The sequence below is a fragment of the Lissotriton helveticus genome, chromosome 8, assembly GCF_964261635.1.
Source record: "Lissotriton helveticus chromosome 8, aLisHel1.1, whole genome shotgun sequence".
NCBI lineage: Eukaryota > Metazoa > Chordata > Amphibia > Caudata > Salamandridae > Lissotriton > Lissotriton helveticus.
The window spans coordinates 900645904-900664012 of record NC_136069.1 but is presented as its reverse complement, the minus strand read 5'-3'; the positions used below and the strand labels follow the sequence as shown (position 1 = coordinate 900664012).

Sequence of the window (18109 nt, the reverse complement as noted above, 5' to 3'; positions counted from 1 at the left end):
TGAATGAAGGTAGCTGTGCCCTTTGAGCACTGTGACATAACGAACCACTCATAATAATTTATTGCAAGCAGATAGGTGTTTTTTTTTCTTATTACAATGAGGGGCCTTACTTCAGAAATTACCTCTATTAAAAGTAAAGTACTGCACATTATAGGAAGAACACAGTCTACCAGAAATTCTCTTCCAAAAATGAAACTTCACCCGGCTTGGGTTCCACATGGGAAGTGTTATGGAGGTCCAATAGCAGATAACCAGAGTGTGATGTACTATTTAGTGCCAATGCAGATAGTGGGGAGGTGCAATTACTCGCGAGAGGTAAATGCTTGAGTGAATCATGATACCCCATTTCTGCTCTCTGCTTAAATAATGATACTAAATAGCATGTTATAATCTGCACATCTACTTATGGAAAAGTTTTTGTCTGTAATTCATTTTAGCAAACGGTATGTAATCAAAACCAGAATTCAAGGAGTTAAATTTGTGCAGCAAGGTAAACTCTAGATTCACATTATCGGCCAGCTCGGATGAGAACTGGTGTGAAACGCTGCCCAGTATTGGGTGAAGGTATCAGGACCAACTCGCTCCTGCGCATTGGGGAGGACTAGTATAGTTGGCTGTGTTAAGGTTGGACTCTAGTTTTGCAGAAAGAGTGTCAGCCAGTTAGATGACAGTTCATGGGAATAAGGTATATGTGCTTACCTTAGCACAGAATGGTGAGCGATCGCTACTTGTTTGTTTATTGTTGTTTAGTGTTTGCCTGGGGAAGGATGAGGGGACTGGGGGTTTAACTATAGGGGAGTTTGCAGTCTGGAATTGCACACAACATCTGAGTCTCCCAACCAATAGCATGTACCATAACAAATCCCCAGAGACAGATAGGGGCCCATGCGTTGTAGGGGGGTCATTTTCTGGGAGACAGGGACTGGCAGGTGCTGCTCGATAGTCGAATGTGAAATTACAAAATAGTCAAATGGAACGTTAGGGGCCTGATAGGCTACATGAATAGGCACACGATGCTCTCATATATGCTGCAAAGTGGAGTAAGCAAAGCTTGTTTACAGGGTCACCTCACAAGAGATAAGTTAAAGAAAAAATGGAGGGTTCAATTTATATCCTACACTTGCTCCTCATTCGCTCATAGGGGGGGCGGGGTTGGCCATCTGGGTGGCACCTGGAGTGTCCTTTCAGTTGATTTACTCAAAGGCGGATCAGAATGGGTGGTATGTCCTGTTGCAGGGGGGCACTAGATGGGGTGGGCCTGACTATATTGAATGTGAATGTCCCTAACATTGATGACAGGGAGTTTTTTCTGCGTCTGCAAACACCAGTGATGGACAACATTGCATATTGCCTATTGTGGGTTGCAGACTTTAAACTGTGTTCTTGACGCAGACATGGAAAGGCAGCCCCACGTGCCCTTATCGAACCCGATATGACGGAGACACTAACTACAGTCATGCACATCCAACCAAGAAAGAGTATTTGCGCTACTTGGCCACTCATGGCACCTATAGCAGATTGGACCGTGCTCTAGGGACAGCGGTCACATGAGCGGAAATGCAGACTACCACTTACTAGGGCAGGTACCTGTCAGATCACTCCCCCCTACACTTGGAGTGGGGAGGTGCAAGTCCCGGGGGTGGTCATGTTTGTGCTTGTAGGCGGATGCCCTACTGGATGCTCCCTTTAGACAGGTGATCATGGAGGCAATTATAGAGTGCCACAGAAGCTTGAGTGAGACATGGGATCGGCTTGGTAGGCTTACGAGAGGAGAAAACAGACAGTGACAGCATCAGGAGGGGACAAGCCTGAGAAGCTGCTAGCCTGGCTGCTCAAAAACAAGGTGAACAGGATTCCTATTGTGGCTCTACGAAGGTAGGATAGATCACTGGCCACATGCCAACGAGTTATCAATGACACACTGGGGAACCACTTGAGCACGCTGTATGGGAGAGGTGTTTCTGCAGTCCCGGATGCAGGGATAAGATACTTAGATAATGAATATCTGCCAGAGCTGCCTCCTTTACTGAGGGAGGAGTTCAAAGTGGACATCACTCTGGAGGTACTGTAGGAGGCACTAAGTAAGATGAATAGGGGTAAGCACCAGGTGGCGAAGGCTACCCGGTGGAGTTCTACCAGGCATATGTGGCGCAGTGGGCAGAACCACTGCTTGAAGTCTTTCGAGAAGTGAGGAAAAGGGTAGTGGAATTGTAAAGCTTCCAAAGCCAGGCGGAGAAGAGTTGTGTCTGTCAGCCTATCGGCCCCTTACCATGCTTAATGTGGACACCAAGGTGTTCTGTAAGGTGCTGGTGGAGCGGTTGCAAGGTCTGGTGGTTTCTTTGATTCACGACGTTTAAAGCGGTTTATCCTAATGTGTAGTACAGCCCTCAATTTAGGGAGAATTGCAAATGTGATCTACTCTGTACACCAAAGTGGGGAAGACCTACTCCTGGTGTGGGTGGTCATCACCAAATCATTTGAAACCTCTGAGTGGACATATCTGCTGCAAGTGCTTCGGAAGATGAGGTTTGGGCCCAACTTCAGCAAGTGAGTGAGGCTCCCAGATACAGTCGCCAGGGTGCAGACTGGTTGCTTGGTGTCCGATGAGTGGCTTGTGCAGGGAGTCACACAGCAGGGCAGCCCCCTCGCCTCGCTTCTTTTCAAGCTGGCACTGGAGCCCTGGCAGTGCGGCTTCACCGAGAGCTGGAGGAGATTTGCATAAGGGTGGGGGACATGATGCATCTCCTTTCTCTGTATGCCGATGATGTTCTGTTCTATTTGAGAACATCCATGGAGGCAGTGCCGCTGCTGCAGGCCGACCTGGAGGATTTTGGAGTAGTGGCAGGACTGCGCATAAATAGACGTACGTCCTTGCTTTTCCCACTGGGGGGTATTTAGAGTGGCCCCAGAAGGGTATTTCGTACCATTGGGGCTGAGGTGGGAGACCAAGCTGTTCCAGTACCTCATCATCAATGTGGGACACACTTTGGAGAGTCAAAGTGAATATAGTATTGACCGGCTGGTGAGTTGCCTAACAATTTTAGTACAGTTCTGAAACACATTACCGCTATCAATGGCAGGGAGAGTTGCGGTGGCAAAAATAGTGTACCCCCTCACCCCCAAGAGTTTATATGGCATCTAGAAGGCACTCTATGCTGTTTGTTTCTTTTCCTATGTTTCCTTTTGTTGGTTAAAATGCTAATGTATAATGCACTGATATCACTTTGTATACCTACAGAGGTGGGTTGCCTTAAATAACTGGCCCAAAAAAAGATTTTCCAAAAACACAAGAAAAAAAACTATAACTTGTGCCCGGACATGCACTCTTTAGGACTTCACATAGTACTTTACACATGACATAATAAATGGCATAATTGATGACATTTCTGATTACACCTCAATTGACATAATTGATCATATCACTGTGGCACTATACTATAGGATTTCTGGACCTGAAGTATTTCAACATGCTACACTTATGGACAATTTTCTATTCACCTTATTGGGATAACCCTCTTTAATACTTCACATGATTAGCAATTTTAAGTTTAGAGGTTAAACTAGAACTGGTGAATATCAAGGATTTTTTTATATTTAAATGTTATTTTTACCTTAATTCACCACCTATGATATCACTTTAAATTTTGTTTTTTCCGTGAATTCACACACACACGTGCACGTGTGTGTGTGCGTGCACGTGTGTATGTGTTATAGTAGTAGTAGTAGTAGTATTAGTACTAGTAGTAGTAGTATTCAGAGATTGTTTCCATTGAAAAAGGCAATTTTTGAACATATACATCATAGGGAACCAGGAAATCTGGAGAATATGTAATGGTTTTCTGTAAAATATGGATTTACTCATCATAATGACAACTCCCAACCACTCAGGGGAGCATTAATATGTGTCAGGTGTAAAGTGCTCTTTTGGATTGCCCTTTCCCTCACACTTTTTTCTGATGGATGCTCTGGTAATTGATCTGAAAGTGTGCTGGGTCCTGCCAACCAGGACCAGCACCAGTGCTTAAACGATAAATATGAATTGATAACCCCCAATTGGCAAGTACTTTTACACCCCTATAAGGCCATAGTATATGGCACCAGTGGTACCCAGTGCAGGGATAAAAAGGGGCACCAGGGCTGCAGCACAGATTGTGCCACCCTGACTCATCCGGGTAAAACCAAAATCTGCATGTCTGCTATGTCAGCCCTACAATGCACTTACTATATGTCAGAAAATCCTAAGGCATGCCCCCTATAGCCCAGGAGGCAGGGTACATTATACTAAATGTGTGGACATTTAGGTGCAAGGACATATGGCCCTATGGTAGCAATCTGAACGCGAGGCAACTGCAAAAGGCCAGTGGTCCATACAATACTATGGGCTGGAATTAGGACATTCCCTATATGTACTGTTCCAAGGCGTTAAGTGGGATCAAAAAAACTGGGGGGGTCTCTCAAAAGGGCGTGGCTGATGTAATTAAGGGTGTGGCTTAAAACACATAAGCTTAGAATCTATGCTTAGCATAGTGTGCCGCCGACATTGTACATACAACAAGCCAGGACTATTGGCTATGTCAATGTTTGTTAGTTGCATTAAATAAATGAGCAACAACTTTGGCTTTGTCGTATATAATATTTAAAATCATTCAGTTCTGAAATGATGAGACTGTGAAAGAACTAAAACGCGTCACTTCAAAGTTCCATCAAAGGCTTTGAGCAGTGGTACTGCTACAGAGTTAAGATTTTTTTTTTCATTGTGAATGCAAGGGTAAAAATGGAGAGCCCAAAAGACACACAGATGATGGACGAAATGCAGAGCAAATCAAACATTCACCCCCAGTAAATAGATCTGGAATAAACCCATCGTTCCATTGCTCACCATGCCGACCCAGCCATTTGCAACTCAGTCTTGACCCTGTGCCTCATGAGAACAGTCCAGACTGATCTGCCAAGCCAGGTCCTCCTTGGACTGGAAACAACCATCATGGGACCGGTTTCAGGGCATCACCCTTCATCAGCCAGGTTAGCTTGAATCCAGTGGCACCCTGAGCCTGGACATGTCTGAACTGGGGTGGCAGAGTGGGCTAAAGAACGGTGATGGATTAAACCCAGATCTGTTGACTGGGTGTGCGTGTTTGATTGGTTCAGATGCTCCGTCCATCGCCACCCCCTTTTGTACCGCTTTGTTCGCCATAAGTTGGCAGGGTATGCTCGGACGTGAGTCCCTTGCTCAATTTGCCACTGGATTCAATCAAGCCTGGCTGAAGACGGCTGGAATGCCAGAAACCAGTCCTAGGAAGCTTGTTTCCGGTCCAGGGAAGGCATGGCTTGGCTTGGCAGTTCGGGCTGGACTGTTCCCATGAGGCACAGGGTCAGACTGATTTGCATATGGCCATGTCTGAACTGGGGTGGCAGAGTGGGCGAAAGAACGGTGATGGAGTAAACCCAGATCTGTTGACTGGGTGTGAGTGTTTGATTGGTTCAGATGCTGCGTCCATCACCACCCCCTTTTGTACCGCTTTGTTCGCCATAAGTTGGCAGGGTATGCTCAGACGTGAGTCCCTTGCTCACTTTGCCACTGGATTCAAGCAAGCCTGGCTGAAGACGGCTGGAATGCCAGACACCGGTCCTATGAAGCTTGTTTCCGGTCCAGCGAAGGCATGGCTTGGCAGTTCGGGCTGGACTGTTCCCATGAGGCACAGGGTCAGACTGATTTGCATATGACCATGTCTGAACTGGAGTGGCAGAGTGGGCTAAAGAACAGTAACAGTGATGGATTAAACCCAGATCTGTTGACTGGGTGTGAGTGTTTAATTGGTTCGGATGCTCCGTCCATCACCACCCCCTTTTGTACCACTTTGTTTGCCATAATTTGGCAGGGTATGCTCAGACATGAGTCCCTTCCTCACTTTGCCACTGGATTCAAGCAAGCCTGGCTGAAGACGGTTGGAATGCCAGAAACCGGTCCTAGGAAGCTTGTTTCTGGTCCAGGGAAGGCATGGCTTGGCAGCTTGGGCTGGACTGTTCCCATGAGGCACAGGGTCAGACTGATTTGCATATGGCCATGTCTGAACTGGGGTGGCAGAGTGGGCTAAAGAACGGTGATGGATTAAACCCAGATCTGTTGACTGGGTGTGAGTGTCTGATTGGTTCAGATGCTACGCCAATCACCACCCCCTTTTGTACCACAGTAAGCCTGGGACCCATGCCTGGGCATACCTGGTGCACTTAGGGCGAAAAAGCAAAAGACATATAGATGATGGATGGAATCCAGAGTAAATCAAACATTCACCCCCAGTCAATAGATCTCGGTTAAATCAATCTTTATTTTGCTCATCATGCCATATCCAAATCAGTTGTGACCCTGTGCATCTTGGGAACAGTCCAGACCAAACAGCCAAGCCAGGATAGAGAGCCTGACAGGGACCAGTCTCAGCACCTGCTTTTCAGACCTGCCAGGTTCTGAGCACCGTCAGGACCCAGCTTACTTAAAGCTCTGTCCAGCTCCATGATGGCCCGGTCACTTTTTGTCATGTTTGGTGTTAAACACTGTACTTTTGAACCCGCAACACACTGGTGATGTGGAGGTTTAACCAGTATGTACCCAGGTGGCACTTTAGGCAGTGCCTACCTAGTTTAACCAGTGTTCCCATGCCTTGGCAGGATTTTTACAGTGTTTGCCACTAAGACAGGAGTCTGACCTGATGCTGGGGAGTGTGTGCCAGTCCCAGAAACTAAGAACTGTGTGAACAGGAGGTGACACAGTCACCCACCCAGGATGGGCAGTGATTTGGACTGATGTGGCAGGGAGCCTCAAACGCTACACTGGTGCCACTGGACAAAAGGACTTGTCCCCTACATGAGGACAAAGCCTCCCCCTGCCCCAAGCACTGTTTTTTGCAGGCAGACAGGAAATTAACTATGCAGGAAGGCATGCACCTCCACAAGGCTAACCACACTTCTAGGGCGTTGAAATTGAGGTGTACCGTAGAGGGTGGTGCTGGCAATCTTGAATTTAGCCTTAAAATCAGGTTCTGACTAGTTTTAGTGACATACACCCACAGGATGTTGTTACTACTGGGGCGGAATAGCTATAAGACTAGATGCCCATTGGCCTCTAGTCCTTACACCTACTAACACCCCCTAAATCCAGGATTTAAGGGGTACCCCAGACACCAGAACTTATGATTCAATGTGATATCAAGAAGAGACCCGCTTCCACAAAAAGGCTGGACTCTATCAAGATAGACACTAAGCTCTGCACCTGCGGTAGGCACCCTGCACCTGCTGGTTTGCAACTTGACCAAGGCAAGAGATTGGTTCCAAAAGGAAGGGGAACCACTTTGCAAACTCCAGACTTCACCAGAACTCCCTTGGGCTAGAGGAACTAGTCCCCTGCAGTCAACAGGCACAAATCACAAGTCATACAAACATGAAGCCTTGCACCCTGAGCCGCCTGCTGAGGTTGCTTCACGTCCTTGTACAGGTGGCTTCTGGGAACTGTAGTTCCAACCCTCAGTGAAGCTCAGATTTCTACAACATTCCCGTAGTCCTCTGGATAAAGATTTCTTCAACCAGAGTGCTTGCAGATACCAAGGCTAGTTAGTGGGCAGTCCAACTACAACCTTCTTTACTCAATGCTTCAAGAGAAGAGATTCATTTGCTTGATGAAGCAACCACTCCTGTTGTTCCATTATAAAGATCTTGCATTTGTGTTCACCCTTGTTGTGCGTACATGCCACCTCCTTTGGCTGCCGATCTGGTTCAGCACCACCTTATAGCCAAGAGCACCTCTGCACTCTGCACCTGAGTCCCCCTAGCTAGGCAGATTAGATCTGCCTGGAGGCTCCTTGTCCAGGGCCAGCTCCTTGCTTTTTTTTTTAAAGGGTTTTACTCAACTCACCCTGCAAGTACTTTTTTGTTAAGGTAGCCGTTTAAAGAGCGCAAGCTTGATTGACAGCTCCGTTTGACAGCTAAAGTGCACCTCAGCACCCCGCTCCCCTAAGCCAGGTAAAATTGTGCTAGCTGTTGTGAACTGGTCTAAGGACTCCCGAGACCTTAACTTTGAATGAGTTCTTTTGAACCTGCCCTTTTAGTTAACGATTGTATATATGTGTTTTCCTATTGACCGCAATGTTAATGTGTTCATATTGCAAAGTATTGATTCATTTATTACTTTAAAATTGATAACTCGAGTTATACTGAATGTATTGTGTTGGACTTGGCCCTTCTCGCAGGTTCACCCCTAAACTTTTTGCTTTTAATGGTGACCTGGTGATGGTGATTTTTGGATTCTGCGCACTTTCACTGTGTCCCAGTGGAAAGTGCGTACGCACTTTGAGTGCATGTGGTGAGATAGGCCTGCCCTCCCATAGGAATGCATGGGGAATGTATGTGTCCCTGGTAGTTCCTGATGCGTGGGGTGTACAGGCTCGAGTCTGGTATGTGCGGACTTGTGTGGTTGAATGCTTCGCAATGATGTATGTGGCATGAGTGTGTCTTCCGTGGAAGTGCCACTTCTAGAAGTTGGTATATTGGTGTAAAATATGTATGGCGTGTGATTGGCTGGAGCTGGCTGGTGAGCTTGGCTCCAGGAGTCTGTGTGGGTCTGCCCTGGTGGTGAATGGAGAGATTAGCATGCTGATGTGAGGGAGGGGCTGCACCTGGGTCCTGAATAGGGCTGGGCTTTTCCCACACAATGCTGGCTCCGCCCCCTGTGGTGTGACTGATGACCCTAGCCTGCCTGGTGAATGGAAAGGGTGGCTGAGGTAAACACAGTGCTCCAAAACCAGCTGCGACTGGTTCTCCCCCACCACTGCACCTGAAGACAAAGGGAAAAGGTGTATAAAAGAGGGGCTGTGACCCCATGAAAATGTTCTGGTTTCTAACTTGAATCTACCAGGGGCGTGCTGCTGGGGCCCAGGGGAAGGCTTGCCTACCTGGACCCTGCCCAGCCCCTGGGTGCCTGGATGCCTGCTGGACTGGGAGGCTGGAGGACTTTTCCTGGTTCTTGGGAGCTGCTTGCTCCATCTTGTGAAGATCCTGGACTTTGGGTGGGGCGGGGGGGGGCACTAGCGCCTGAGAAGGGCTTCACTTTTAACCTTCTGGAGCTGATCTGGCCCCTAGCGCTGAGAGCGCTTCATTTTGTCCCAGCGAGCGCTTTATTTTTGCCCCAGCGCCTGGGAGCGCTTATTTGCCCTTTTTAATTAATTTAAGCGAGCGAGTGCCCACCTCACTTTATATTTAATACCGAGGGTGCCCAAAGCGAGAATCACCGCCGGGGCCCGAGCCGCAATAAAAAGAAAATGGCCGCAAAAACAGGAAGCCAGGCACTACGGTGCCTGACGAGGGACGGGACTTCCGGTTTAGGAGGGAAGTCCCGCCCGCCGCCGGGCCCCGATTGGCTGGCCGCTGCCGCCGGGGAAAAAGGAAGAAAAAAGTGGCCGAATCCCTGTGGCCCGGGGCTCCCAGGAGTGAGGGAGAGCCCCGGCCGTCCCGGAGAGCAGCAGCAGAGGCGCAGCCGCCGGCGAGGCCCCGGAGGAGGGGAGCCCCGCCCGCGGCACCTGAGGAGCAGCCGGAGCACCAGAGAAGAGCCCCGCCACAGACCCGGTGAGTGGAGGGCCCGACCTACCTTGGGAAGAGGGGGAGGCGTCGGGGCACATTGCCGGTGCCCGCCCCCCCCCTACTGGTGCGTTGCTTTGTTTTGGTGCCCGAGGCTCCTGGGGGCATATTTGATGAGCCCTGCGAGGCTCCCCGCCCGTATTTGTTTTGCGAGCCTAGAGAGGCTCAGGAGGCATTTTGTTTCTAGAGCCCAGAGAGGCTCATGGCCCACATAGTGCAAAGAGCCCAGCGAGGCTCGAAGGGGCCAGTCATTTGATTAGAGTCAGAGAGGCCCCCACAAGGCGGCAATTGTTTCTGAGAGCCCACGAGGGGCTCAGGGGCCCCAGTTGTCTTCGAGAGCCCAGAGAGGCTCGTGGGGGCATTTATTTACTTGGAGCCTGAGAGGCTCCTGAGGGCCCAGTAAATTGTTTCAGAGCCTGCAAGGCTCCCACATCGTTTTTGCGCTCTTGTTTCTTTTAGGAGCCCAGAGGAGATTTCCAGCTGCCCAGCACTTCGTGGGCAGCTGCTACGTTTAGGCCCCCCTGACATTGGGACACAAGGCGTCCTAGCCCCAACAAGGCCAGTTGGCCTAGGGACTGCCACAGGTTGTGGCTAATGTGATTTTTGCGCAATTGTGTTCTCCTTTGATACACCTCTGAATGTTTTTAGGCATCATGTGTTTTCCTTCCCGCACCTCTGAATGTGTTGTTAATGCGTCATGTGCCTTGTTCCTTACACCTCTGAATGTATGTTCTGCATCATGTGTTATGTGCCTATACCCCTACAGGTATTGTGATACTTAGGTGGTTGTTCTTGCTAGTACAGGTGGTGCTAGTGAGGTCCTGGTTCACTGAGTGACCTGTTCCTAAGGTGGTTAGGATTGCGTAGGTGGTACTTAACCGTTACCAGTAGTTACTGGTTGTGTACGTTATGTTCCAAGTGCTAAGTTCTAAAAGTGCTGATTCCTGACAGTGGTCCAGGTGGCCCTGTCTTGTACATATCCCCTGTAAATTCTGCCCGTGCCTGTTGGCACATTGTAAAGTGTGTGTTTTTATCTAATGTGTTTTGGTGTAATACAAAGGCTAATTTTATATATAACCTTGTGTGGAGTTTCCTTTGTGATGGGCCTTGGGTGTTGTTGCTGGGGGTGCGTGCACAAACACTTAACTCACATCGCCTCCAAGTTTAGCCTTACAGCTCGTGCTACGTTACCAAGGGGGTGAGCAGGGGTTATCTTGGCGTGTAACTCCCTTGCCCTGACTTAGGAGTGGTGGTCTCTGACTGACTTTGGCGCAAGCCCTGGCCAGCCGGGGATCCCATTTCTAACATTGGATGCAGCGGTAAGGATAAGGATTTGTGTTTGCGTTGTACCACAGTGGCAACTGGTCGCACTACAAAACTCTGCATTTTAGATAAATCACATTTAGGGGATTATTGTTTTAAGTTTGCTGAAAATGTCATTTCTGTGGAAATGTGTTTCTTGTGCACTGTGAGTTAGATGTCCCTAGCTCGGGAGGGTAGATCACCCCCCTGAGTGCAGTGTGTTGTCTGGATTCACCAGAAGGCTGGGATCCAGTGGTGGCAGCAAAAATGTGTCCCCCGTCCTATTCCTGGAGTAATGGTACCTGTGTCACGTGTGGTCAGGTTGAGAAATCAGGGGTGGTAGAAACTGCCTTACCAGTCTGGGGGGGCGTGTGTGGATGAATGGTGTGAGTTCTCTGGATGGGGAGCTTGTTGAATACTTGTGTACTCTTGTTGTTTTGCTCAGATACCTAAGTCCCGTGTGTTGAACTTTTCCCAAGAACGTCTGCAGAAGTGGAGCCTGCTTTTTGATTTCTGTGGTCTGTTTAGAGACAGAATTTTGGAGTTGGTAAGGTTCTGGGAGGAGAGAGGCATAGGGGATGGAGTGATTTCAAAAGGAGTGGCTGAGGTGTCTTCCAGCCCAGTGTGGTGGAAAAGGTTCAGTGTAGCCCAGCTAGGTCTCGGTGTAGGGGCTCACGTCCTGTCTCAGAGGAGAAGGAGTGGGTGTGTCTGCATGTCTCCAGGTGCCCGAAACCCAGTCTCAGGGCCTGGAATGTTTCTGAAGGGAACGTCAGGTCGGGGTCCTAGGCTGTACCAATAGGTCATTTGAGGAGGATCTCCCAGAGTGTTTGAAGAACATAGAGCATCAGTGAACAGGGTTTCGGTAGTTCTGTGTGTGGCAGTACCGCTCCAGTTGTGAGGGTACAGAAGTCCAGATGGAGGGGTGCGAGGGGGGGATAGGTTCCCCAGTGGAAGGACCAGTGGGTCAGGGGCCAGCCAGAAGGGTTGTGTCACCAGGGAGTGACCATAGTGATGCCACTTCTGTCCTGAGTGTCAGGCAGACTTGTACATGACACATTAGTTGTGTCACCCTCAAGGAAGTCCTGGTGTGCCAGGCATCTGACCAAAGGGGTACGTCCCTCGGTTGGGGAGCCAGTAGCCGGTGTTTCTGGATCTGGACGTAAGGGGAACTGTACGTAGTGTCCTGAAGTTACAAGAAGGGACTCCTGTCTGAAGAGAACGAACCGGGTAAGCTGTATGGGGGATTGACCTGCAGTGGTTGCCTTGCTGCTGAAGGAGGAGAGAAAGTCTTAGATTTTTGTTTTCAACTTGTAGAAGTCCTGGTGCGCCAGGCATCTAACCAAAGGGTAGCGTCCCTAGGTTAGGGAGCCAGGTTCAGGTGTTTGCCTGTCCTGGATGGCAGGGCGACTGTAGCCAGTGTCCTGGCCGGTTTGTCTTCTAGGGGTACCCCTGTGAACACAGGTGGGGCTCATCTTAAGTGAAGAGACCCTGTGTTTCCCAGAAGGGGTGGTACAGTCCTAGCAGGGATCTTTAGGGTTCTTGGCAGAGTGTTGTGGTACTACCCTGAGAGCAGGTGGGGCCTACCTTAAGTGGAGGGACCCTGTTCTACAGTGGGAGGGTGCAGAACTCTGGAAGGGGGTCAGAGGGAGTCTGACCCCTGTGCATCCGGTGAATTTGAATCCCAGGTGGTAAACCAGTTAAGGGAGCTGTGACTCCGTCATGACCACCCTGGTGTCCTGTAGGCACCGCACTGAGCAACGTCCACCTCGAGCAACGCCGCCTCTGCACTCACCGACGTCGTCTCGACACCGTCAACGAGCCATAGGCTGCACCGCAACTGGAGGGCACCGCAAAGTGCAACACCTCGCTACACCGTTCTTGTGGTGGTCTGACCGTGGTCACTGCTGCTGAGGAACACAACTCTCCCACGGTCCTAAACTGGTGGGAGAGTTGTGTTCTGGAGGGTGCTTCAGAAGTAGAGGTAGGGTGGGGCATTCTTGCCCGTGACCTCTGGTCAGCCTGAGGGTGCAGACCCTAGGTTGGAGGATCAGTGGTAGTTGGAACTACACTGAGAAGAAGGGTGGAGAATGGCTATTGTATGCCAGGGGCTACTACCCCCCACTCTGTGGATTGGCAGGGACCAGTGGTAACTGGGTGGCCTAGGGCCTGGTCCTGGCCGCGGACAGCTCGGGAGTACCAGTGGGGTAGCCCAGTTGGTCCAGACAGTGGTTTTGGAAGGAATCCCATGGGTTCACTGTGGCGTAGAACAGGAGGGTGTCCCCATGAAAATGTTCTGGTTTCTAACTTAAATCTACTAGGGGCGTGCTGCTGGGGCTCAGGGGAAGGCTTGCCTCCCTGGGCCCTGCCCAGCCCCATGCTGCCTGGATGCCTGCTGGACTGGGAGGCTGGAGGACTTTTCCTGGTTCTTGGGAGCTGCTTAGTCCATCTTGTGAAGATCCTGGACTTTGGGGGGGCACTAGCGCCTGAGAAGCGCTCCACTTTTACCCTTCTGGAGCTGATCTGGCACCTAGCGCTGGGAGCGCTTCATTTTGTCCCAGCGAGCGCTTTATTTTTCCCCAAGTGCCTGGGAGCTCTTATTTGCCCTTTTTTATTAATTTAAGCGAGCGAGTGCCCACCTCGCTTTATATTTAATACCGAGGGTGCCCAAAGCGAGAATCACCGCCGCGGCCCGAGCCGCGATAAAAAGAAAATGGCCGCAAAAACAGGAAGCCAGGCACTACGGTGCCTGACGCGGGGCGGGACTTCCGATTTAGGAGGGAAGTCCCGCCCTCCGCCACGCCCCGATTAGCTGTCCGCTGCCGCCGGGGTAAAAGGAAGAAAAAAGCCGGCCTAATCCCTGCGGCCCGGGGCTCCCAGGAGTGAGGGAGAGCCCCGGGCCGCCCCGGAGAGCAGCAGCAGAGGCGCAGCCGCTGGCACGGCCCCGGAGGGGGGAACCCCGCCCGCCGGGGATAAAATTTCTAACATATTGATTTCGCTTTGGTATCTAAAAATACATAAAAATCAGAGCTATTTTTATAAATTGGTTTCGGATTTTTCTCGAGTCGTTTCAAATGTCGATTACTTATCATCAAAATGGATGATGTGAAATGCTTATTAACACATATTCCTCTTAGTAGCCTGTCTGCTAGTTTCCATTCGAACAGGATCAAGAGAAGTATATTAGACAGTAGCGGTCAGTGGTGGAAGTAGCTGCCGGACGGTGACGTGGGGAGGGGGAGGGGCAGGAAGGGGGGGTAGTAACCTGTAGTTAACGGAGGATTACAGGTAAGTAAACATATAAATAAATAAAACGATTTTTGTTGCGTGCACTGCATCGCATTTGGAGATGCATTGCGCGCAACAAAATCTGTTTTATTTATTTATATGTTTACTTATCTGTAATCCTCCGTAATCCATAGATTATTACCCCCCACCTCCGCCCTGTATTCGAAGCAGATTTCTTTATTAGCATTTATGCTCTCTGCTTAGTAGAAAGCTTTACTTAAATAGGTTTGTAAAGCAGTAGTTGTCCACATCTGGAATTTTAGCGAGCTGAGGGTCTTAGCTCGAAAAGTTAGCAGACTGTCTGGGGCAGTAGCGGTGGCTCGTTGAGGTGGGACCTTGTCCAACACTCTTCACACGACACCTTTTTAGGTGAAGGTGAGCTCTAAGGTTGTTTTCTGGCACACGTCTGTCTGTACGGTACATTGAAAGAGCTCACAGAATCAACATGTTGGGCCAACCAGTAGGCAAAAGTGGTGGTAAAATTGACCAATGCAGCACTGATGGTGCGCTTGCACAATAAGCCCTCCGCACGGTCTTTCACTTTGTTGTAAACTGTTACATGGCTGCAGCCTTAGCGGAATCTGCGAAGCCCAGTGATCACAAAGTCACGCATCTTGTTGATGGCTGACTCAGCTCTTTTTCATGCTGGGTTCCGTGAAATTAATATGTAACCTATTGCCTAGTAATTTAAAGAAAAATTTTATATACGTTTAAGATTATTGTTTTTGGGGCACACATTTTTTTTACATCTCTGTTTAGCAGGAAGATGAGTATCTTACCTGGTCTCAATGAAGATACTGAGATGAATTTAGGTGGTTATAAATATTTTTTTTGCAGGCAGGGCCCTCCCACACATTTTATACGGGCACCCTGATTAACAGGAAAATTAAAAAAGGATATTACTATCATTGCCTAGATTCCCGATTAAGGTAAAAAAAACTGTATACAAGCTTTACTCTACGTAGAAAATTCTTCACTTCAATGCAAGTCAATGGGGACATTATTTTCCCATTTTTTCTTCTAGATTTTCCCTCTTATCTGTTCCCAAATGTTGCCATAGATGCCGAACTACTCATTCAGATGTCTAAATTAAAGGAATAAAGTTGAATTTGAAAGAGACATCCATCAAAAAAAAAACTCCCATCAAATACCCAATGCGTTTTTGGAGCAGATTCAAGAACCTTTTCCAGCAGTGTCATTTACACCTGTAAAAGGTCACAAACTCACAAAGACAAGATGGAGTAAATGTACCATCCCAAGATGACACATTCAAACGCAAAGGTTGGGCAAAGTGTGCAGACTTGTTTGCACAACTAACTGACCGAAGGGTTTGAGAATCCACAAGGTTGTGTCAACAGAGTGTGAGGAAATACAGTCCAAATGAGGTGAGCGCCCACACAGGTCATAGCTTTGTGAGTTTTCGCAAACAACTACTGGTTACAAGTCCTACGTGCAATAACAGCTGAAAGTGACAGCATGTGCAGACACCTCTCCTATATCTTCAGGGTGTCTTCACAATGGAAAACATGTGTTCAAGCAAAGAAAGCATAGTAAGTATACTTTTTTTTTACAATGTTCCTAACCTTATTCCTGTAAATGCTTTCCACTGTGGAGCCTATGTACAAAAGATTATGAAAAACAGTTAAATATCTGGGCACTGCCGAGGACATAACACCTGTTATCTGAGAGCTTGTAATCAGGTGAGCAGTAATGTAATGTTATTCACTATTGGTGTAATAAAATATTCGACAGAAAACAGAGTGGGACCCCTACCGAGGACCATAAGGACAAGCTGCAATGGTGTCCCTGGCACTGACTTTGCCACCTCGGAGGCCAGGAGTCGCACAGACAGTGCCAGGGCTCACAAGGGGCAGCTGCGACCCCTGGCGACGCCTAAATGACTTCCATGCAGAGCACTCTTGTAAAATTGGGAATTGGTACACCAAGATAATAACAAATATTGAATCTAATGTAATGTAAAGCGCATATCTTCAGACCGTATTGTTTCCCTGTATGTGGGTGGGATAGATACACTGCAATTATTCGCGAAAGCAAACCTGCAACTTGCACTTGAAATGAGGGGAAATAAGCGCTAATTACAGGATAAATGATTAAAAGTAAGCAGATAACTCCTACCGTTTTCTTCGGCTTGCAGGAGGACAGCTGAGAAGGTCACAAGTGCTAAAAAGCAAAAGGGGCCCGCCATCGCGTGCTGTGTAGGGATCTGCTCTGTGCCACCCCTTGGACTGCCGGAGAAGGACGAACAAGCTGGCTGCCAGAATGGCTGAGAAAACAGAGATTTCCTGGCATGTCCCCCAGGCCCAGCTGTTTGCCAAGAAAACAACACCGGTGTTTTACACAGTAATCCCATCTAGAATCCAGGCTGGTCGGTAAAGGAGAAGCCTAGACTACTGTAAAACATAGTCACATCATGGCAACAGGACCCCCACCCCACAACATAAGCATACATCCCGCAAATAACACACTAGACACCAGTGTTAGATTGGGAAAATTGCTGCAGGTTTATTACATACAACGTTATCTAATCATAGTGGGTTATCTTACGGACGATCCAAGGGCAGGCCGCATTCTCGCCACCTGCCCGCCTGCTGAGCCAGGCAGCACCGTGGCGAACCACCTATGTGCTGCCCCTTATGGTAATGATTACTCACACCCCTTGCGGGGCGTAGCTTGTCAAACCCCCGGTTGCACAGGCCCACAACCGCCCGAAGGACTACTGGGGCGCCAACACGGATTCCTGGAACCTCCCCTGAGGCCCCAGGCCTTAGGCTCTGGCACCCCTATGTGCCCGCTGAGGTACAGTGCTGCACCTCTCTGCTTCCGGATCACCCTGTAACTCCACCTGCAAAGGGAATTAAAACATTAAGACGTTCAAACTGTCCCCCCCAAGCTGACACACGGGGTGAGAGGTCGGGAGGGAAAATGTGTGTCCCCGCTGGCGAGGTCACCACAACGCGTCCGGTGCGGCAAAGAGGCATGGCAAATGGCAAGGGGGACATAAGTACCCCTCGCCCTGCCTGCCGCACCGGACGTGACCACACAGCTCCTCCCACGCTCCCTCGGGACTCCTCCTGCCCCGGGGAGGAGAGGGTGCTAGGGGGTGCGGGGGAAGCCCACTGTGACTAGGAGGCCGCCCTCCTGATGGCCACTGCGTGGCCTCGGGCAGCCGCATAGTCACATCATGGCAACAGGACCCCCACCCCACAACACAAGCATGCATCCCGCAAATAACACACTAGACACCAGTGTTAGATTGGGAAAATTGCTGCAGGTTTATTACATACAACGTTATGTAATCATAGTGGGTTATCTTACGGACGATCCAAGGGCAGGCCGCATTCTCGCCACCTGCCCGCCTGCTGAGCCAGGCAGCACCGTGGCGAACCACCTATGTGCTGCCCCTTATGGTAATGATTATACTCATGCCCCTTGCGGGGCGTAGCTAGGCAAACCCCCGGTTGCACAGGCCCACAACCGCCCGAAGGACTGGGGCGCCGACACGGATTCCCGGAACCTCCCCTGAGGCCCCAGGTCTTAGGCTCTGGCACCCCTAAGTGCCCGCTGAGGTACAGTGCTGCACCTCTCTGCTTCCGGATCGCCCTGTAACTCCGCCACAGCCCGGCCGGCGGCCACCGCCGCCGCCCGGGCCCCCCACTACTTAGCTTCCTTCCAACCTGCAACGTCTTAGTTGAGTGCTACCTGCCGGTCTAGGAGATAAGGCCCATCCCTACCGGTGAGAGGTGGACCCCGCCACCTCATGGTAGCCCAGATCTGTTCCTGAATCAACACATGCCTGCGAGTCCCGGAGCCCTCTGCTCGGTGAACTTGCCCAAGGCACTGTTGACTCATCACCAAAACCTCACTACTGCTTCAAAGGATT

At 49.6% G+C, this 18109-nt stretch overlaps 1 protein-coding gene across 2 annotated transcripts in view; it reads right to left on the bottom strand.

Moving 5' to 3' along the window:
• Positions 1-16578, bottom strand: part of LOC144772974 (coagulation factor X-like) — a 484958-nt gene extending 468380 nt beyond the window's left edge. The window contains exon 1 of one of the 2 annotated variants that reach the window (XM_078657697.1): positions 16345-16578. In XM_078657697.1, the coding sequence (XP_078513823.1) occupies positions 16345-16414 (70 nt within the window). In that variant the 5' untranslated portion in view covers positions 16415-16578. The remainder of the gene's footprint in view (positions 1-16344) is intronic. The other variant, XM_078657696.1, reaches the window with a different exon arrangement.
• Positions 16579-18109: the final 1531 nt, after the last annotated feature.